At 41.3% G+C, this 20890-nt stretch overlaps 1 protein-coding gene across 2 annotated transcripts in view; it reads left to right on the top strand.

Moving 5' to 3' along the window:
* ZFYVE9 (zinc finger FYVE-type containing 9) overlaps nucleotides 1-20890 on the top strand; it is a 188705-nt gene that overhangs the window by 97311 nt on the left and 70504 nt on the right. For both annotated transcript variants that reach the window (XM_036756933.1, XM_036756932.1), the window contains exon 4: nucleotides 1922-3993. In XM_036756933.1, coding sequence (XP_036612828.1) covers nucleotides 1922-3993 — 2072 coding nt within the window. The remainder of the gene's footprint in view (nucleotides 1-1921; nucleotides 3994-20890) is intronic.

The following is a 20890-nucleotide window of genomic DNA, read 5'->3' as shown; positions in this document are numbered from 1 at the left end:
CCAAATTATTCATGTTGTGAAAGAAAACAGACAGAAAAACTCAAGAAAAATAAAATTTAAAAAGTATGCTTTGATCTGTCTGGAGGTGGATAGCATTTTTCTTCATAAGTCCTTTGGAGTTGTCTTAGATCGTTGGATTGCTAAGAATAGCTAAGGCATTTACAGTTGATCATTGTTATAATATGGTTGTTACATTGTACAATGTTCTGCTTCTGTTCACTTCACTCTGTTTCAGTTCATATAAGTCTTTGCAGGTTTTTCTGAAGGCATTCTGTTCATCGTTTCAGTAGTGAGGGAAAATTGCAACCTAAAGAATTGTAATAGATTATCTAGTGGTTTAAATGATGAAGCTTCCCCTAGGCAGCTAAGGTGCTCTAGTGGCTACAGCATTGGACTTGGAGTTAAAATGAACTGAATTCAAATTCTGCCTCTCCCACGGACTAGCTCTGTGATCCCAGAACAGTCATTTAAACCACACTTTTCTCAGCTGTAAAATGTGAATAAGATTAGCTTTTACTTCAGTCAGTCAGCCAGCCAGTAAGCATTTGTTAAATGCCTACTATGTGCCAGGGCCTGGGGCTCCAAAGAAAGCCAAACGACAGTCCCTGAGCTGGGGGAACTCACCGTGCAGCGGTGGAGATAGCATGCAAGCAACTGCCAACAGTCTGTGTAATGGATAAATAGGAGATTTTCAGCAGAGGAAAGGCACTGGAACTAAGAGAGATTGAGAAACTTTATGGGGTTGTTGGGGGATCCAGTGACATAATTATGTAAAGCCCTTTGCAAATCTTAAAGTGCTGTATAAATGTTAGCTATTATTGTTGAAAATGTATTACTTTTTTTATGATGAGAATACATTACATTACAAGGATATATATATCTTAGCCATTCTTTGCCACATCTGCATTAAATTCATTCCATTTATTAAACTGGTAGTTCTTTCTTAGTAGAAATCTCATGTATTATAGGATCATGGATTTAGAAGTAGAAATGACCTTAGAGGCCATCTGGTCCAGCCCCTCATTTTATAGATAAGGAAATGGAGACTCAGAGCAGCACTACTTGGGTTACAGGTAGCATCATCTTTGAAGGACTGAGAAATGTCTTTAGACATAGTTTAGTCCATTTGGCTTTATTTTACAGACGGGAAACTGTGTCCCAAAGAAGAGAAGTGAGAAAGATGTGGAATGGAGAGATGTTCTTTAGAGTTAGTAGAGACCTGAATTTGAATCTTGCCTCCAGCTTTACCCTCAGTGTCCCTATCTGTGAAACGGAGATGGTGATATTTTAGTCCCTACTTACTAGTTTGTTGTGAATAGACAGTGAGATAATTTTTACCAAGTGCTTTGAAGTCTTAAATCTCTACATAAATGTCAGCTGCTATTATTATCGCCCAGGTAGCAAGCTCCTAGCAGACGAGACCCTGAGCTTCTCAAGTTCCCTCTTAGCATCTTGCTGCCCCTGTGTAATAGAAATTCACTAGTCGATGACTCTGTTGAAAACATTGTTATTTGCTAAAATTCAGATCCTCTAAGTAATGACATATTACATATAAACTGGAACTTTGCAACCAAGTTATTGATTGTAATGTTCTCACGATATTTTCTGTGCTCTAGGATAACAAGTAAGGCCGTAGGGCCAAATTGAGCTAAGAATCTTGTATTTAAAAATGAAAAAAACCAAAACCATTCTTAGTTTGTGCACTCTAGGATTTTAACAGTTTTCCCTTTTTGGTTAAGGTTTAGAACATATAGCTACAGGGAAGAGGTTTAAATGTGTTTTTTCATCTATAGCCAAGAATTACAAAGAGGTGTTTTTGTCTTAATAGCTTTATTTTTGACCAAGGTACCTGCTAATCAATCAACTTTGTCCTGGTGTAGTGTTGCCAACTTACTCATTGTTTAAACCATTTATTTTTCAGATGAGACAGTTTCTCCTGCATTATTGGATAAAAAATGGAATCAGCTTCTAGACCCTCATCTGCTGTCATTTAGCCCAGCTCTGGCCAGTGTGAACGAAACAGTAATTCCAAGTGAGTCACAGCGGACACGGAAAACCTTCTCCCAGGCTCGTCCTGGCCTTCCACAGAAGGAAGGAGGGGACCACTGTCCTATTGGAAGAGAGAGCGCTACAAGCCCAGAGACCTCCACCATGTGCATTGAAGATCAGGCTACTTCAGAAGAACAGCTTATGAAGAGCAGTAGTAACTGGGATGATCAGTGCGGTGCTGTGAATGCAGGAGAGGAGAGTCTTGGGAATGGAGACAGCCTGCCCGAAGATAAAAATATTCTTGTTGTAGCTGTCATGCATAATTGTGACAAAAGGACTCTGCCAAGTGCTGATTTACTAGATTGTCATGACTACAATAGCCATTCGCTAATGGATACTCTTAGCTTTACACTGGATAATGAAGATAGACAAAGTGATCCCTTTGGTGTCACTATCAATGGGGCTGATGAAAAAGACGTGAACACGGAGAAACCAGGGGTCCAGTTGAACCAGCTGCATGCTGAGGATGATCCTGCTAGCCATCTGTGTAATGCTTCACCAGAGAGTCACTCTAATGTTTGTTCTCTGTCTCATTTAAAAGATGATATTAATACAAGTAAAGACCCTCCCATTTTAGGAACTGCAAGTGGAGGGACACAGAGAACAGCTGAAGGTCCTGCTGCTGATGTGCAGGGGGGTGGTTTACCACTTGAGGCTTCTGCTGGGAAAACCAGCTCTCCCAGGACATATTTAGAGGCTACGAATTGCTTTGCCCATTTGAGTGAGAGGGTTTCAATGGAAGAGGGGCCTCCAGATGAGAGAACAGCTGGAGAACCCTTACAGTCTGGGCTACCTCTGTTTTCTGACCCTGACCAGCTGAATGTGTCTGAGAGGGATGATTGTTGTGAGCAGGTTTCATGTGGGCTTGCCCCTAATGAGACCAAGGGAGATGAAAGCAAAAGTTGTGAACTTGGACAGACTCTGGATACAACAGAATCTTTCAGTACAGTGGGGTGCTTTTCAGCATCTGAGGAGGTGACTCATAGGGAGATGACTAAACTGAATGAAATGAGTAACAGCCCAACAAGTGGACAGAGTGAGAGGCTTCTGCCGAGGAGCCAGCCTGAGGAGGCTTGTAGTGATAGTGGGGAAAATGGGGAGGCAATGGCAGAGTTGAAAGGAGCTTGTATAGAAGAGCTTGAGGGCTATGGCTTCCCTGCTGTTCTGGACATGCCAGCAGCAAATTCTCTGTCTAATGGTTGTGATTCCTATGGAATGCTAAACCCAGTTATTGCTTGTATTCCAAAGACTTTACCCTCCAAGGAAGATTCAGTCACAGAGGAAAAGGAAATTGAGGAAAGTAAATCAGAATGCTATGTGAATGTTTATGAGCAAAGAGGAAATGAGGCCCTAGAAGGGAATGGGCTTGTCTTAAGCAGCACTAGTGACCAAATGAAAAAAAACTATGTTCGTAGTCTCTGTAGTCAGGTCCCACCTGTTCAGGGGCAGTTAGCCCCTCAAGTAGCTAATGTGCCACCCGTCAGTGTTCCCTTTGGTGGTGCCAGACCGAAGCAACCAACCAATCTCAAGCTTCAGATTCCAAAGCCATTGTCAGAACATTTGCAAAATGACCTTCCTCCTCACAGTGGCACTAATGCTAAAAACAAAAATGATGTCTTTGGGAAAGCAAAGTTAGTGGAAAACTCAACAGTAGCTATATTCCCTAATGAGACACTTCATTCCTCTATTGCTGATGCAAACGGGGACCTTGTAGAAGATTATGAGGCTGTGGTCTCTAGTAGTCCGTGCCTTGCAGTAGCCGCAGATAGTCCTGATAATGATCTTAGAGCTGGTCAGTTTGGTGTTCCTACCAGAAAGCCGTTTACCACTCTGGGCGAAGTGGCTCCTGTGTGGGTCCCGGATTCTCAGGCTCCAAACTGCATGAAATGCGAAGCCAGGTTTACATTCACCAAGAGGAGGCATCATTGCAGAGCATGTGGGAAGGTAAGGTTCACTCAGAATCTTGGGCACAGCTCAAATTCTGTTTTTAATTAAAAAAAATTTTTGAAGGTGAAGAAGTGAACTTAGTCCGTAGCAATTGCATAGTTATGCCAACCAGGGGGTTCTAAGCTCATCCAGAAATGAGTTGATCAACAAGCTCTTATTAAGTTTGCCATCTTGCAGCTTATTTTGTGCCAGACTAAAAAAGTACAATACATATTAATCTCAAGTGCAAAGCAACCTGGTTTCTGTTGCTGTGATTTAAACATATTCAGTTGTATAAATAGCAAGAATTGAGGAAGTGTTATCTGTGGTTTTTATAGAGACATATGTTTGGGTAAGTGATTCATTTAAAAATAAGGAAGCTGGTCACTTTTACTACTTCTCTTTTTTTATTATAAAATAATATTGACTCGGAAAGTTTTATGATTAGTTTGATTTAAATTTCAAAATTCTTGTAAAGTTCAAACTTGCACTTGTGGTCTGTCTCTCAATTTTGATTTTTTATTTTTCTTATAAGTAATTTATTGAAATATTGGTTTATAATGTAGTTTTCTACATATATCACTTCATACTTTTGATCTTTCTTTACCTTGGTGCAAAGACTAGCCTTTGGTTATATACTTTTCTGGCAAGATGACAAAAGTGAAATGTCCCAAAGCTATATTTCTACTGAAAACAGTGACCTCTCTCTGTACTCATTTTTCCCCCCTCAAGGCCAGTGAACCAGAAGGAAAACTGATTGGTGTATTTATTTCATCTAATTTAATTTCTGAATTAAATTCAACAGAGACCTGAAGCATCAAGTAGGGTAATATGCCTGGTGCTAGATAGTGTAAAAAGAGGCTCTAATTCAAACACAGCCAAACACAGGGCAGACCCTGATAGTGCTTTTGAGTCTTGTAGAAGGATGTGACACATACATAAGTCACCCAGGGCAAAATAATAGGACGCAAACAAGTGTTATATGAAGTCTAAGGGAAGAAAAATTATTTCTGACTCTGGAGATCAGAATCATCTTCCTGAAGGAAGTGAAGTAGCGTTTGAACTGGGCTTTTAAGGGCTTGTGATTTCATTGGTGGTTGAATACAAAAGGCATTGAAGGCTTAAAGGAATAAGTGTGAATAAAAACCATTGAGACCGAGAAAACAGAGGGCACTGAAGGTAGGCCAACTGGCTGCTATATTGAGTAATGAAGAGAAATCATAAAAGAGAAGGTAGGGAAAGAAGGAGGCCTGAAAAGTATGGCCTGAAATTGTGGAGGGCCTTGAGTTTCAGGCCAAGAAATTTGCATTTTACAAGGCCTGCAATTGGAAGGAATTGAAAGGATTTCGGTAGAGGAATGACCACATCTTTGCATTGATAAGACTCATCTGTGGCCTAGAGCTATCAATGAAGGTATCCTGATTTAGTAAAGAGTGCCCTGGACAGCTGGTCCAGCGCCCTGGATTCTTCTCTTGGCTCAGCCATTGGCTAACAGTAATTCAGCACAAGTAATATCTTCTTACTGGATCTTCACTTCCTCACCTTTAAGGGGAATTGAAGTGGATGTTCTCTAAGGTTTCCTTCAGCACTAATAATGTGTTTATCCAAGAGACAGACAATGCAAAGAGGAAAAACTGAAGAAGCTGCAAAATTCATAAACTAGAAGATCTGTCTTGGAATTATGTAGCAAGTGAAATTGAGCATACCTGCTCTTCAAGACTGAGCTAACCAGTTTTCTAATTCTGTATTTGAAAATGCATAGGGTTGTTCCCGCAAGCATTATTAAGCGCCCGTTGTGTATCATCTACTATGTTGGTGTGGGCATCATGTGAAAGTAAATTGGTTAAGGAAAATGCATTGAAACAGATAAGTATACATGGTGGTGGGCAGCTAGGTGGTGCCACAGTGCTCAGAGCGCTGAGCCTGAAGTCAGGAAGACTCAACAAATCCAGCCTCAGACACTTCCTAGCTGTGTGACCCTGGAAAATCACTTCACCCTGTTTGCCTCAGTTTCTTCATCTGTAAAATGAGCGGAAGAAGGAAATGGCCAATCGCTCCAGTATTTTTGCCAAGAAAACCCCAAATGGGGTCACAGAGATCAGATATGACTGAAATGATGGGACAACAACAGTACAGTGCATAAGAAGAATCTAGAATTAGATAGATATTAGATGAATGAGATAGACATTAAGTAGGAGGGAACAGAGTCAAGATGGTGGAATGAGAGGAACCATTTTTGTCTTACACAGCATACAATAACCTACAAAACATACCAGTCTGAATTCTAATTGGGAAGGTCAAGAAAAAAAATCACAGTGAGTCATTTTTTTAGCCAGGAGCAGCTTAGGAAGACAGACAGATCTGTGGACACTGGGGTAGGTGCTAACCAGGATCACAGTGTGGTGATGGTGGTGGTGAGAAGCAGTCTAGTATCCAGGAACGGTAAGAGAGCTAAGGCAGAGCATGAGGGCAGGAAGCAGTGGAGTACCAAAGATCTCAGGGAATCCTGAGTTAGGTGCAGAATTGGTGTCATCAGGCAGTTCTGTCACCCTTTACCCAGTTCTGATTCATAGATTCAGAGTGGAGATGAGCTGTTGTGTGCAGGGACCCTGGCTAAGTACTGATCACAGAAAAAGTTCAGGAAATGTGGCTGTGTGGATCTGAGCCAGGAGCAGCTCAGTGACTCAGGTCTAACATTTAGCCCAGCATGGAAGCCTGCAGTGGATTAACTGGAGCAGGAGACCCAGGCTAAAGGGGAGGCAGCAGGTCAATGTCTCTGAACCTGCATAACCGCCCAGCAAACTAGCAGTGTCTTGACCCACCAGCAGTGTACTGAAACTGAATTACACACAAGCCAACATACCTGTATTAGAAACTTGTAGAGCTGAGACCAAGAGGGCAGTCAGTGAAACAGACCTTTCCTAAGATCCCGTCACTTTGGAAGTACTCAAAACTTTCAGGTTCTCAGACTGAGCTGAGAAAATAGCAGAAGGAAGTAAAAGGAGAAGAATTTTGGTTATACATTCCCTCCCTTCTCTTATCACCACTGTCATGAAGTCTAAAGATGGAAAAATGAGCAAACATAAAAAGAACTCCATTATCAAGAACTATTGGGATGATGGAAGCTGAAGATACAAACACAGAAGAAAGAAGTTGAAAACATCTATAAAAAAGGCCTCCAAAAAAATGCAGATTGAACATAAGCCCAACAAGAATTCCTAGAAGAGTTAAAGAGATTAAAACACCAAGATAAGAGCGATAGAGGAAAAAATGGGAAAAATAAATGAGAGCTGTGAAGGAAAGTTATGAGAAGAGAATTAACAACTTGTTAAAAAAAGGTACAAAACTTTATTTAAGAAAATGACTTTTTGAAAATTAGTATTATCCAAATGGAAACTAAAGATTCCATGAGACCTCAAGAAATAACAAAATAAATTTAGAAGACAAAAAAAAAAACCAAAATAGAAGGAAATGTGTTATATCTCATAGGAAAAGCAACTGACCTGGAAAATAGATTGAATAAAGATAATTCAAGAATCATTGACTGTGAAAAACCATGAACAAAAAAAGAGCCTAGATATCATGTTTCAAGAAATTACTAAAGAAAACTGCCCAGATATCTTAGGACTAGAGGACAAAGTAAAAATTGAAAGAATCTACTGGTTACCTGCTGAAAGAACCCCTAAAATGATAACTTGAAAATGAAAAATAATATAGCCAAAATCCAAAACTTCAGGTTAAAGGAGAAAATATTATAAGTAGGCAGAAGGAATTGAAGTACTGTGGAACCACTGACAGAATCATACCAGATTTAGCAGCTACCATTGTAAAGGAGTGGTGATCTCGAAACACGACATTCCAGAAGGCAATGAATATAAGCTTACAACCAAGAATAACCTACTCAGTAAGACTGAGTATAATCCTTCAGGGGAAAAATGGATATGTAACAAAATAGAGGGCTTCCAAGTGTTCCTAATGAAGAGAACAGAGCTTAACAGATACCAGATGAGAGAGAAATCAAATTTAGCAAGTTGCTTTTGTTGTGGAATTAGAACAATCACTTTTCTATTTCTCCATCTCTGTGAAACTTTGAGAAGCTAGTTGAACAGGCATATTTGTTATGAGAATCTTGCACTTAAAAAAAATTAATCGCAGGAGGTAGGAGGAGAGGGGAAGTAGTAATAGGGTTTTAAAAAAGGAGGGGGGGAGTAGAGGGAGAAAGAGAATAAGAGAAAGTGATTAAAGCATTTTTAGAGGATTTACAAGATTGAAGAAAGGCCAGAAGGAAACAGACAAGCAGAAACTACATGTTGAATTATTATATGCTTAAAAAGAAAAGCAGGCTGTGCGTGATATAGATTCGATGTTATGTACAGTCGTATCTAAATCAGACCCTCTCGTGAGATAAGAGAGAAAACAGGTTAATAACAGATGTAGTTTCTGTTGTGTGGGTAATATTTCTTTTATGATGTATGGTTAAAATCCTGCTGTGAAAGGCATAATGAATTTATGGATTGGTTATTCATGATTCTGTCTTTTTCCTTCCCACTCCCATTTACCTCAGGGATATTGTAAGAATTGATGAGATAATGTCTGTAAAAACCTTAGAGCTTCTCGGAAGAGAAGGGCTTATAAACACAGGTATAATTTTATGAAGCTAAATTAATCAGACTAAAAAAAAGGACAATTCTGAGTGCTGTTTGATTTTGCAAAATAATGTTATAATTGGCAAAGTAGAATAATTTTGCTTCACTCTGGTTGGAAGTCAACTTTATCTTCTAAGAGTATAATAGTGTAAATAACAATAATGAATATTTGTGGGCTGTAATGGTACAATTCACAACTTAAGGAACAAAAAATAAGCATCCTAACATCCACTAAAACATTGGAAATAAAGAATGTTTTCTCCCCAGTCTTCGTGTTGGAATCAAGACCCTTACCCACAAATATCTTTCCCTTTCAGATTGCCTAGGTGTCCTCACTTTCTGTGACTGCAGCTCCCCTCCCTCCAGTCCCATCTGTTTCCAAGGCCTGTTGATTTAACCATTGCAGCATCTCTTCAGTACATACCTTTCTCTCCTCTTAAGTGGAGCTTAAGCTTAAGCTTAAGCTACTACTCTAGTTCAGGTCCTCTTCTCCTACCTGGGCCATTGCAGTAGCCCCTTGGTGGGTCTACTTGCCTCAAGTCTCTCCCCACTCCAGTCCACCCTCCATTTAGTCACTAAAGTGCAGGTCTGACTGTGGATGTCATTCCATATTCCAGTGGCTCCCTGTTCAAGTACCAACAAAATCCCATCTTCTACAGGAATCCTTTACCAACCCCCTCAATTCTAGTGCCTTCCCTCTTCTTTATTGTTTATTCTATATATATAGCCCTTTATAATTTGCTTCTCACCCCACTGCGTCCACTCTTCTTGTACTTCTTTTCTTCCCCCCTTAAATTGTAATCTAGTAACACTGACCTCCTAGCTGTTCTTCAAGCAGGACCTCCATCTCCTGACTCTGGGCATTCCCATGGATTGTCCCCCATGCCTGGAGTGCTGTGTCTTCTCACCTCTACCTTCTTGATTCTCTGGCTTCCTTCAAGTCCCAGATGTCATCTTCTATAGGAAGGCTTTCTGATCCCCTTGAATGCTAGCACCTTCACTCTGTCGGTGCGAACCCCTCTCAATTCTAATGCCTTCCCTCTTCTTTCTTGTTTATTCTATATATAGCTTATATCCTGTATAGCTTGTAATATAGCATATTTGTTTCCTTGTTGTCTCCCCCATTAATGGGGATTGTGAGCTCTTTAAGAGCTCTCTCACCTCTTTTCGTGTTTCCAACACTTAGCACAGTACCTGGCACATAGTAGGCATTTTATAAGTATTTATTGGCTAGCTGAAACTCTGTCCAATCTGGACATATCTTGTATGGACTTAGTTAAGTTTCAAATTTTTATTCTTCATTAGAATGTTAGCTCCTTGAAGGGAGGGACTGCTTTTGCCTTTCATTATGTCACTAGTACCTTGCACAGTGCCAAGCACATAGTAAGTATGTAGTTGGTAAAAGCATTTATTAAGTACCTACAGTGTGCCAGACATTGTGCTGAGGATACAAAGAAAGGGCAAAGACAACCCCTGCCCTCGAGGATCTCACCATTAAATGAGGAAGACAAAATGGAAACAATTGTGTACAAACTGTATACAAGATAAATTGGAAAAAAAATCACCAGAGTGAAGGTGCTAGCACTCCAGGTATGGGGGACAGTGAATGCGAATGCGTGGATTGCAGTTTAAGGGGGGAAGAATGGGAAAAAGTATAAGAGTTGTGGGGGGCAAATTATAAAGGGCTTTGAACTCCAACAGAGGTTTAGATTTTATTTTGAAAGTAGGGAGATAACATAGTCAGACTTGTGCTTTAGGAAGATCAGTTTGACAGTTGAGGGGAGGGTAGACTTGAGACAGGGAGACCAGCCAGCAGTAATTCAGGGGTGAAGTGATGAGGGCCTGCACCAGGGTGTTGGGTAGTATTGAAGGAGAGAGGGGGACCCATTGAAAAGATGTTAAAATTGACAGGCCTTGGCAGCAGATCAGCTGTGAGGAGTGAGAGAAAGTAAGGAGTCGAAGGTGATGCCTTGGGTTCCAGGCAGGGTGACTGGGAGGATTGTGGTATCCTGAACTGCAGTAGAGAAGTTAGGAAGAGGGGAACGCTTTGTAGGGGGAGGATAGTGATTGCAGTTTTCAACATGTTGAGTTTAAGGTATCTATAGTACATTCAATTGAGATGTCTAGTAGGCAGTTCCAGATAATAGACTAGAATTCAGCAGAGAGGTTAGGGCTTGTTTACTGATTGACTGACTTCCTGTAATGTCAGTGATTTTTGGAAGACTTTGGAGAACAGCAAAGGTGCCCCAGCATTGGCAAAAGGTGAAAATGTTTGGATATTCCAAAAAGGAGGAGAATACTACAGAGTATATAGATGAGTGAATTTTATTTTGATTCCTGGCAGATTTTAGAATGTTTTGTTTACAAACTGATTAGTGAACATCAAAAAAAAAAAAGCAGCGATGAAACCGGAGATTTTTTTGTGAAGCGCTTAGCAAGGGTGGAGAACAGAACAAATCCTCTTGGAAGTTTGGATTCAGTCAGAAGGCCACCCCGGAGGATGTAGAGGCCACATACCCCTGGCTTAGCACAACACTTCACACATTGTAGGTGCTCTATAAGTGCCTATTCCTTTCCCTGATGCAAGGAACTAGCATGGCTCCAAGTACTGGTCATGCCACTCTCGTGGCCTTTTTAGGTGGATTTGTTTAACTAGTAGAGCAGGGCAGTGCTGTAGATACAATTTGCCAACATTTTAATGGCCCATTTGACAAATTCCCTCATGTTTTTGCTATGGAAGAAAGTAGAGTTAGGAGCTTGAAGAATGCATTTGTTGGACTCGGAACTGACTGACCCCAAAGAATATTAATGGTGCGATGTCACATTGGGAGGAGCTCTTCTTTAGTTGGTGCCAGGCCTTGTGTTGTTTGATAACTGTATAGCTCAGTGTCTGATGCTTCTTTTCTCAGTCCACTTAGTTTCAATGAACTGTTAGGTCGGGTGTCCAGAGGATGGCCGCTGCACTCTCTCAGGGTCTTAGGGTTAGCCCTGTCAGTTAGGGTGTTTCTGGTAGTGAGCCAGATTTAATGAGCCTTTAGAAAGGAGTATTTATTAGAGAGATATAGTGACAAGAGTCGGTACAAAACATCTCCACAAAATGCAGGAACACATTCTCCCACAAACACATCCAGAATCTGGGGAAAGTGGGCTCTTCTTAACTCACACAACTGCTCTGTGTGGTAGTCATGAAGTTGTCCTAGGCATGGTATATCTTCTTTTTTAGGTTCTTTATAAAGTCTTGAAGCTACATTTCCTAAGTGTGTCTACGTTGTCCTTGGCTCCCACTGCAAACGCTGCTTCTACTAAGCCCAGGATGTTGATGTTAAGTCCAACACCTGCCCCACTTCCAAAGTTTACCAGATCTTCCTCTGGACTTAAGAGGCTGTATGTGTAGCAGGAGATGAAGGGTTAAGCTAGGCCAGTTTTTCTTACCCCAAAGCAATTTCTTTTCAAGGGCTTGGCTGGAAGGCTTCTGAGCTAAGCTGCCAGATATTAAAATCCCCAGACTCTGATAGGCTTGATTTTTTGTAGATGACCCACAAGGCATGACCACGTTTCCTTAGCTAAATTTCTTTGCAATGTCATTTCCTTTCATCTAGTGACTTTCGGAACTTCTCAGCTGATCAAAGACTTTTTACACTTGGTCTGTGATTTCCTATGATTGATCAATTGTTCCCATCTCTGATTGGTTGGTTGTTCTCACCTGATGAAGGTATCTGAGCTCATCCAACTTGAACCCTGATTCTGGCTCCAACTCATCATTTCTCCCCCCTGAAACACTGTTCTCCCCCTGACTTTCGTATTCCCTTTTACTGTTGAGGGTAAGCACCAGGCTCACAACCTGGTGGTCATCCTTGACTCTCACACTCTCTCACCCTCCTTATCCAATCCAGAGTTGCCCAGTCCTGTCCATCCTGCCTTTATAACATCTCTTGTATATGCCTCCTTCTCTCTTATGATGGTGCCAGCACCCTGGCCCTGGCCTTCATCACTTCACACTTTGACTTTTACAATAGCAAGTCTCTTTCCCACTCAGCTGTCAGGTTGATCTTCCTAAAAAATCTCTGCTTCATTTGGCATTCAAAACCCATAACCTGGCGCGCCCCCCCCCCCCCCCCCCCCGCCTACCTTTCCAGTCTTCTTACACCTTATTCCACTAGTCTTCATACTCTTTTGTCTTACAACACTTGGCCCCTTTGCTGTTCCTCATACAAGGCACTCCAGTTCACAACTCCAGGCATTTTTAGTGATTGTCCTTCAATGCTGAAGGGAATGCTGACTGTCCTCATCTCTATCTCTTGGCTTCCCTGGCTTTCTCAGCCCAAGTTGCACCTTCTACACGATACTTTTCCCGTTCCTCCAAAATGTTAGTTTATCTCCACACCTACCCTCTCTCTATCTTGTTTGTACACAGTTGTACAGTTGTTTGTATATTGTTTCCCATGTTAGATTGTGAGCTTTTTGAGTGCAGGAACTGTTTTGCTATTTTTTTCATATCCTCAAGGCCTAACATAATAAATACTTGTTGATTTCACTTAGCAATAAAATGGGCAAATTTTTTTTTTTTTGGAGCGAAAGATTTAGTATGGGCCACAGTGTACGTTAGGGCCGCTAGGCTGTGCAGGGAATAGAATGATAGACTTAGGAAGACTTAAGTTCAGATTCTCCCTCCAACACTCAGTATCTCTGAACCTGGGGCAAGTTACTTAATGTCTTTCAACTTTAGTTTTTTTTCCTTAAATTGGAGAACACAGTTGTACTTATCTTACAAGATCAAATACAACGTGCTTTGGGATCGTTAAAGGATATGGATGCTGCCATGTCATTTATGCTTTGGTTGGGGTGGAAATGAAAAGGGCTGGGCTGTCCTTGTCTCAATCTGTGCTTAGGACACAGAATGATACAGACTGAGTGCTAGAGTGCTTGGAGAGCTATACTAATAGCTGGTAGCTATTATTTATATGGTATCTATTCTGCGCCAGGTGCTATGTAAGTGCTTTACAAATATCATCTCACTGGATCCTCACAATAATCCCAGGAGAAAGGTCCTGTTGCTATCCCCATTTTACAGTTAGGGAAACGGAGGCAAAAAGTTTAAAGTGACTTGCCCAGGGTCACACAGCTAGTAAATGTCTGAGACAGGATTTGAACTCGTCTCCTTCACCCCAGACCAGGCAGTCTGTCCAGTCAGGCATCACTTACCTTTAGTTCTGTCCTTAGCTGTGTCACTGCCCCCTGTGTGACCCTGGGTAGGCTGAGTCACTCTCTAGACCTCAGTTTTCTCCTTGGTAAAGTGAAGGAGTTGGATTGGTTGATCCTTGTTGTGTCTCTTAACTCTAAGGGTCTGTCATAGTTAACTGCAGTATAACCTTGGACAGCTTTTAAAAGCCTAAATTTAGACCAAGAGTGAAAGTTGTCTAGAGGCGTATTTCAGCTTAATATTGGGATAAGCTTCTTAGCAAATGAAGCTTCTCCGTGTGGAATGGCCTGCTTCTGGTGGTACAGAAGTCTTTGTCACTGGAATTCTTTAAGCCAGAGACAGAAGCTCTTGATAGATACTCTGTCAGATCACTAAGGCTTAGTTTCCTCATGTATAAAAACGGGCATGATGATAGTTGCCCACCCAGTCTGTGGGGTTTTTCTGTGAGGCAGATATTGCTCTAAAGGCCCTGTTTCATCATGCATCCTCCTCCTATACTTCAGTACTTCAAAAGTTGAGAATTTCATCCATATGTCAGTTGCTGCTCATCTGTGTCTTGGCAGGTGATCTTCAAGAATTGGGGTAGCCAAAAATGTTCTTTCCCTGGGGCCATATTGGTGAAGAGCCCTTCAGAGTGTGGACCATAAATAGGATGTTAGTGGCCCCATCCTGGGAGCTGGGCCTCAGGGAAAAAGAGCTGGGGCAGCTCTTTTGGGGAGCTTCAGAGGAGGGCTTTGCAAACCTTGAAATGCTGTTGAAATCCATCGCTGGTCTCATCGTTGTTTTCATCGGACTCAGTAACAGTATAACTGTGCTCCTGGTGGCCCTGAAGGGGCCGAAGAGCTTCTTTGAGAATTGGGATTCTAGTAGAGATGGAAAAATTGAGGTGGGCGTGGAGGGAAGCTTAGCTCTTACACAGACTTTTTTCAGCTCACAGGAATCTTGATTAAATAGCAGGGACAGACACAGAGATATGAGGGTCATCTAATTATGTCCCATCAAGAGCACTTCATGACCAAGATCTTTTCTGCCCCCTTATGTGATTCAAAATGGAGGAAGCGCAGCATAGTATACAGGGTGCTGGATTTGGAGTCAGAAGACCTGGGTTCAAATCCCATATCAAATACTATCTAGCTTTTTGATCCCTGGGCAAGACATTTAGCTTTTATGTGCCTAAGGCATTTCCTTAGGACTTAACTGCTAAGGTATAGAGGGAATTCTACCCAGGCAAAGGTCCGTATTCTTGTAAATAAAAAAATAGAGAACATTAAGCTGAATTTTATTGAGCCATAAGAAGTCAGAAGTGAAAGGGTTTGATAAAAATGGAATTAGACTTAGAATTAGAATGATGTCTCAAGTGTCAGTTACTTGACTTAGGCATAGCCAGGGCTGATTTGCATTCCTGCCACATGAGCCTTAGGTAAAGCTTTCCCAGCTGGGGAGAAAAAAGGAGGGGTGGGGGGAGTTAATACATTTCTCAGTGACATGAACATGTCTTATGTGTCTCTCCTTTCCTTTAGGCTTTTATCAAATGTTTGGGTTCTTTTTTGTTGGGGGAAGGGAGTGGTTTTTTCAAGGTGAGTTTAGCATATTTGGGTATCTAAATAGAACAGGAACTAAACAGTGAATTATAAGATGTTGATACATATGTTAATATATAAGATGTATTAGATTAGAATCAAGAGATTTCATTTTTAATCTTGGCTTAGTCTTATGATCATGGGAAGGAAACCAGCATTTATGTTAGGCACTTACTATGTGCCAAAGATTGTGCTTAACATTTGGGATACAAATAGAGGCAAAAAGAAAGACAGTCACAGCCCTCAGAAAGCTTACATTCTAATGGGGGAAGACAGTATACAAAAAGTAGCCAAAAATAGGAGAGAGAAGGATGAAGGTTCCAAGCATGGAGGCCTGATTTTGAAGTCCAGCAAGTCAGCATCAGGGCCTGTAGGAGAATGAAGACTCCAGAATGAGGCAAAGACTTTATAGAGGGAAGTTTGGAAGTGAGCAGGCTGCAGGGGGTGGTGGGATCCTCCAGGGCAAGGAGGCTCCAGGTGTCAGGAAGCTCCAGGGTGATGCAGAAGAGAGACATGATTGGTTTTGAAGTCCAGAAGGTCAGAACTGGGTTGAGAGGGGAAGTTTTGTTCCCTTTCTGGATCCCAGTTTCCCATGGGCAAATTACTTTCCTTTGGGGATTTGTTCCCTCATATTTGTAGAAAGATAGGTTAGGGGGCAGCTAGGTGGTGCAGTGAGTACAGCACCAGCCCTGGAGTCAGGAGTACCTGAGTTCAAATCCGACCTCATACGCTTGACACATTTACTAGCTGTGTGACCTAGGGCAAGTTGCTTAACCCCAATTGCCCTGCCTTCCCCCCTGCCAAGAAAAAAAAGATAGGTTAGACTAGATAAGCCCTCTTGGTTTTTCTCCTTTAAAATACTTTTGTGAACTGCTTTGCCTTTAAAAAAAAAAAAAGAGTTAGACTGAGTTTAATAGTGCTTCACCTTCTTAGACTTCTGACTAAACCTGCCAGCTAGCAGATGGACTAATGAAGTGGGAAATGTATACTGTGATCCATTTGGAAATGTATCTTGCTGAACATGTGCTTTTGTCTATGTTATCTTCCGAATGTTGTTTATTAGAGTACCACTTAAGTAGATTCTCTATGGTTTTATTTTACAACCACTATTTCCTTTTTAATTTTCTTCTATCCCAGATTCCTCAAGGTCCCTTTTAGTCATGATACTCATTTCCACATTTAAAAACAAACACAACATAAAGTAGTTGTCACATGCATGCTTTAAAGGAAACATGTAGATTATTAAAGGATGATCTAAATTTTTAAAATGATTCAAGGGCTTATTTTTCTATACATTCAGAAATGTAAGTATTCAATACATAGTGAATATTTATAAATTTAAATGTTACAACCGAGTTATATTTATCTGCATCTAAAATGGCAGGTTATTTTTTTAAAAACCAGTTCTGTAATCAGTTTCAAACCTATTTCATTAGTACTTCATGGTCAAAGGTAGAAGTTACAAATGTAGTTTTCAGCTCAGTGTAAGGAAAAACCTTGCTAAGTAATGAGAGCTTTCCAGAAATGTAATGCTCTGGCTCAGGAGTTAGTAGGTGATCTCTCACCAGAGGCCTTGGTGTAAGAACTGTGTTAGCACTTGGGAGGTATAGCACAGAGAGGTTTCTTATTTGGGTCTCTGCTATTTTGTGATTCTTTAGAATTCCTATGCCTTTAGAAATTAGAAAATCTGAATTCCTAACTTAGTAGTCTGGCCCAAGTAATGATGAGATAAGTGTGTAGTATCCAAGTGAGGCTTTGCTGTCCTCGGCCTTAAGGAGAGACCATGTTAGCATATGGTGTTAAGTTCAGGGAACCATCTTCTAAGAAGGACAGGGACAAGCAGGGACTCAGCTTGAAGATGACCAAGATTGTGAGAGCCCTGGAGACTCTATCATATAAAGATTGTTTAGAGGTGATGTGCTGGCAGAAGGCCTTGGGTGTTTGCTGGGTTATCATTTGGGTGTGAGGGATTAGACTTGTTCTTTTGGACTTCACAGGACAGGGGGGTGGACGTTCCAGAGCGTCTCACTGAAGTTTGATGTAAAGGTACTTTTTAAAAATTTTTTTAATATTTTAGTTTTCAACATTGATTTCCAGAAGATTTTGAGTTACAAATTTTCTCCCCATTTCTCCCCTCCCCCTCATTCCAAGATGGCATACATTCTGATTGCCTTGTTCCCCAGTCAGCCCTCCCCTCTTTCACCCCACTCCCCACCCCCATCCCCTTTCCCCTTACTTTCTTGTAGGGCAGGATAGATTTCTTTGCCCCATTCCCTATATATCTTGTTTCCCAGCTGCATGCAAAAAACAACTTTTTTTTTAAGCATCTACTTTTAAAATTTTGAGCTCCAAATTCTCTCTCTTCCCTTCCCACCCACCCTCCCTAGGAAGGCAGACAATTCAACATAGATCACACATGTATCATTATGTAAAACACTTCCACAATGCTCATCTTGTGAAAGGCTAACTATATTTCCTTCCATTCTATCCTGTCCCCCTTTATTCAGTTTTCTCTCTTGACCCTGTTCCTTTTCAAAGGTGTTTGCTTTTGATTACCTCCTCCTCCTCCTCATATCTGCCCTCCCTTCTATCATCCCCTTTTTTTAATCCCCTTCCCCTTACTTTCCTGTGGAGTAAGATACCCAATTGAGTGTGTATGTTATTTCCTCCTCAAGTTGGATCTGATAGAGTATGATTCACTCATTCCGCCTCACCTGTCCCCTCTTCCCTTCCAACAGAACTACGTTTTCTTGCCACTTTTATGTGAGATAATTTACCCCATTCTATCTCTCCCTTTCTCCCTCTCTCAATATATTCCTCTCTCGCCCCTTAATTTTCGTGTTTTTTATATATCATTCCTTCATATTCAATTCATCCTGTACCCTCTGTCTATATTCCCTTCAATTCCCTTAATACTGAGAAAGGTCTCATGAATTACACACATCATCTTTCCATGTAGGAATGTAAACATAATAGTTTAACTTTAGTAAGTCCTTTATGAATTCTCTTTCTTGTTTACCTTTTCATGCTTCTCTTGATTCTTGTATTTTGAAAGTCAAATTTTCTATTCAGCTCTGATCTTTTCATTGAGAAAGCTTGAAAGTCCTCTATTTTATTGAAAGTCCATATTTTGCCTTGGAGCATTATGCTCAGTTTTGCTGGGTAGGTGATTCTTGGTTTTAATCCTAGCTCCTTTGACCTCTGGAATATCTTATTCCAAGCCCTTCGATCCCTTAATGTAGAAGCTGCTAGATCTTGTGTTATCCTGATTGTGTTTCCACAGTATTCAAATTGTTTCTTTCTGGCTGCTTGCAGTATATTCTCCTTGACCTGGAAACTCTGGAATTTGGCGACAATATTCCTAGGAGTTTTCTTTTTGGGATCTTTTTCAAGAAGCGATCAGTGGATTCTTTCAATTTCTATTTTACCTTCTGGTTCTAGAATATCAGGGCAGTTTTCCTTGATAATTTCTTGCAGGATGATATCTAGGTTCCTTTTTGATCATGGCTTTCAGGTAGTCCAATAATTTTTAAATTCTTTCTCCTGGATCTATTCTCCAGGTCAGTGGTTTTTCCAATAAGATATTTCACATTGTCTTCCATTTTTCATTCCTTTGGTTCTGTTTTATATTATCTTGATTTCTCGTAAAGTCACTAGCTTCCACTTGCCCCAATCTAATTTTTAAGGTGGTGTTTTGGTGTTTTCTTCAGTGGTCTTTTGGACCTCCTTTTCCATTTGGCTAATTCTTCCTTTCAAAGCATTCTTCTCCTCGTTGGCTTTTTGGAGCTCTTTTTCCATTTGGGTTAGTCTATACTTTAAGGTGTTATTTTCTTCAGTATTTTTTTGGGTCTCCTTTAGCAAGTCATTGACTTGTTTTTCAAGGTTTTCTTGCATCACTCTCATTTCTCTTCCCAATTTTTCCTCTACTTCTCTTATTTGCTTTTCCAAATCCTTTTTGAGCTCTTCCATGGCCTGAGCGCAATTCATATCTTTCTTGGAGGCTTTTGATGTAGGCTCTTTGACTTTGTTGACTTCTTCTGGCTGTATGTTTTGATCTTCTTTGTCACCAAAAAAGGAATCTAGAGTTTGAGTTTGAGTCAGAGTTCTTTTTTGCTTTCTGTTCATGTTCCCAGCCAACTACTTGACCCTTGAGCTTTTTGTCAGGGTATGACTGCTTGTAGAGTAGAGAGTACTTTGTCCCAAGCTTTAGGGTCCAAGCACTGCTGTTTTCAGAGCTACTTCTACTCCACCATCACCCCAGTCTCTGTCAGTGCAGTGTTCCTCCTCCCCCAAGAACTGCCAACCAGGACCACAATACATATCCAAGCAGGGCACAGCAAGAGAATCTGCCTTTGTGCCCACAAAGTGCTCCTTGCATTCCCACTCTGATCTGCTGCTAGATTCCTCCCACCGTGTGAGCCACGGAATGGGGAAGCAGCCTCAGGAGCTTCCTGCTGCTTCTACCGCCACTGCTGCACCACCTCCTCCACCCCCAGAGCTGGCAGCTAGACCACACTGAACTCGATCCTGCAGTTTCCCCCTAGCTTGCTCTTTGGCATTTGTGGGTTGAGAAGTCTGGTAACTGCCACAGCTCACTGTTTCATGGCGCCAAGGCCTGTTCCAACTGGCTGACTCCAGGTCTGGTCTGTCCTGGCACGGCCCACCTTGGGCTTCCCTCTGCTCTCAGCACCGCGTGATAGACCTTTCCTGGCGACCATCCAGGCTCTCCTGGACTGGAGATCGGTTTCCCTCTGCTATTTCGTGGGTTCCACAGCTCTAGAATTTGTTCAGAGCCATTTTTACAGGTGTTTGGAGGGATTTGGGGGAGAGCTTAAGCAAGTCCCTGTTTTCCAGCCTCCATCTTGACTCCTGTAAAGGTACTTTTAATAACTGTCAGAGCAGTTCCAAAGTGAATGGGCTGCTTGCCTACAAAAAGTCTTCAAACAAGGGTTGGATGACTGCTTGTCAGGAATGGAAGAGGCCACTGAGACCCTTTCTAATTCTGTGTTTGTGTGAAGTTGATTTTCTCAAGACATCTGCATGTTTCCTGGTGTTTGCAAACTTCCCCTGTCTCTGGGGCCCCAAGGAGGGTCGGCTTAGTAGACTTTCCAAATGTAGGGCTAAATGGACCTGTCCCCCATGCCTGGAATGCTCTCCATTTTCATTTCCACCTCCCAACTTCCCTAGTTTTCTTCTTAGTCTCAGCTAAAGTCCTACTTTGTGCAAGAAGCCTTTCCCAGGCCTCCTTAATCTTAGGGCCTTCCCTCTGAAACTATCCTCAGTTGATCCTGGCTATATCTTGTTTATTCATAGTTACTTGCATATTGTCTCCCCCATTAGACTGTGAACACCTTGAGAACTGGGATTAGTTTTTTCCCCCTTTGTTGTGCATAGTAGGTACCTTGACTGAGAATATTTTTTTTTTATTTGAAGTTTTAGGCCAATTCATATTTATGAGCATTGGATTTTGCAGGTCTTTGAACGACCCA

This window comes from Trichosurus vulpecula, chromosome 4 (genome assembly GCF_011100635.1).
Source record: "Trichosurus vulpecula isolate mTriVul1 chromosome 4, mTriVul1.pri, whole genome shotgun sequence".
Taxonomy (NCBI): Eukaryota; Metazoa; Chordata; class Mammalia; order Diprotodontia; family Phalangeridae; genus Trichosurus; species Trichosurus vulpecula.
This window is presented reverse-complemented; position numbering and strand designations above follow the sequence as displayed.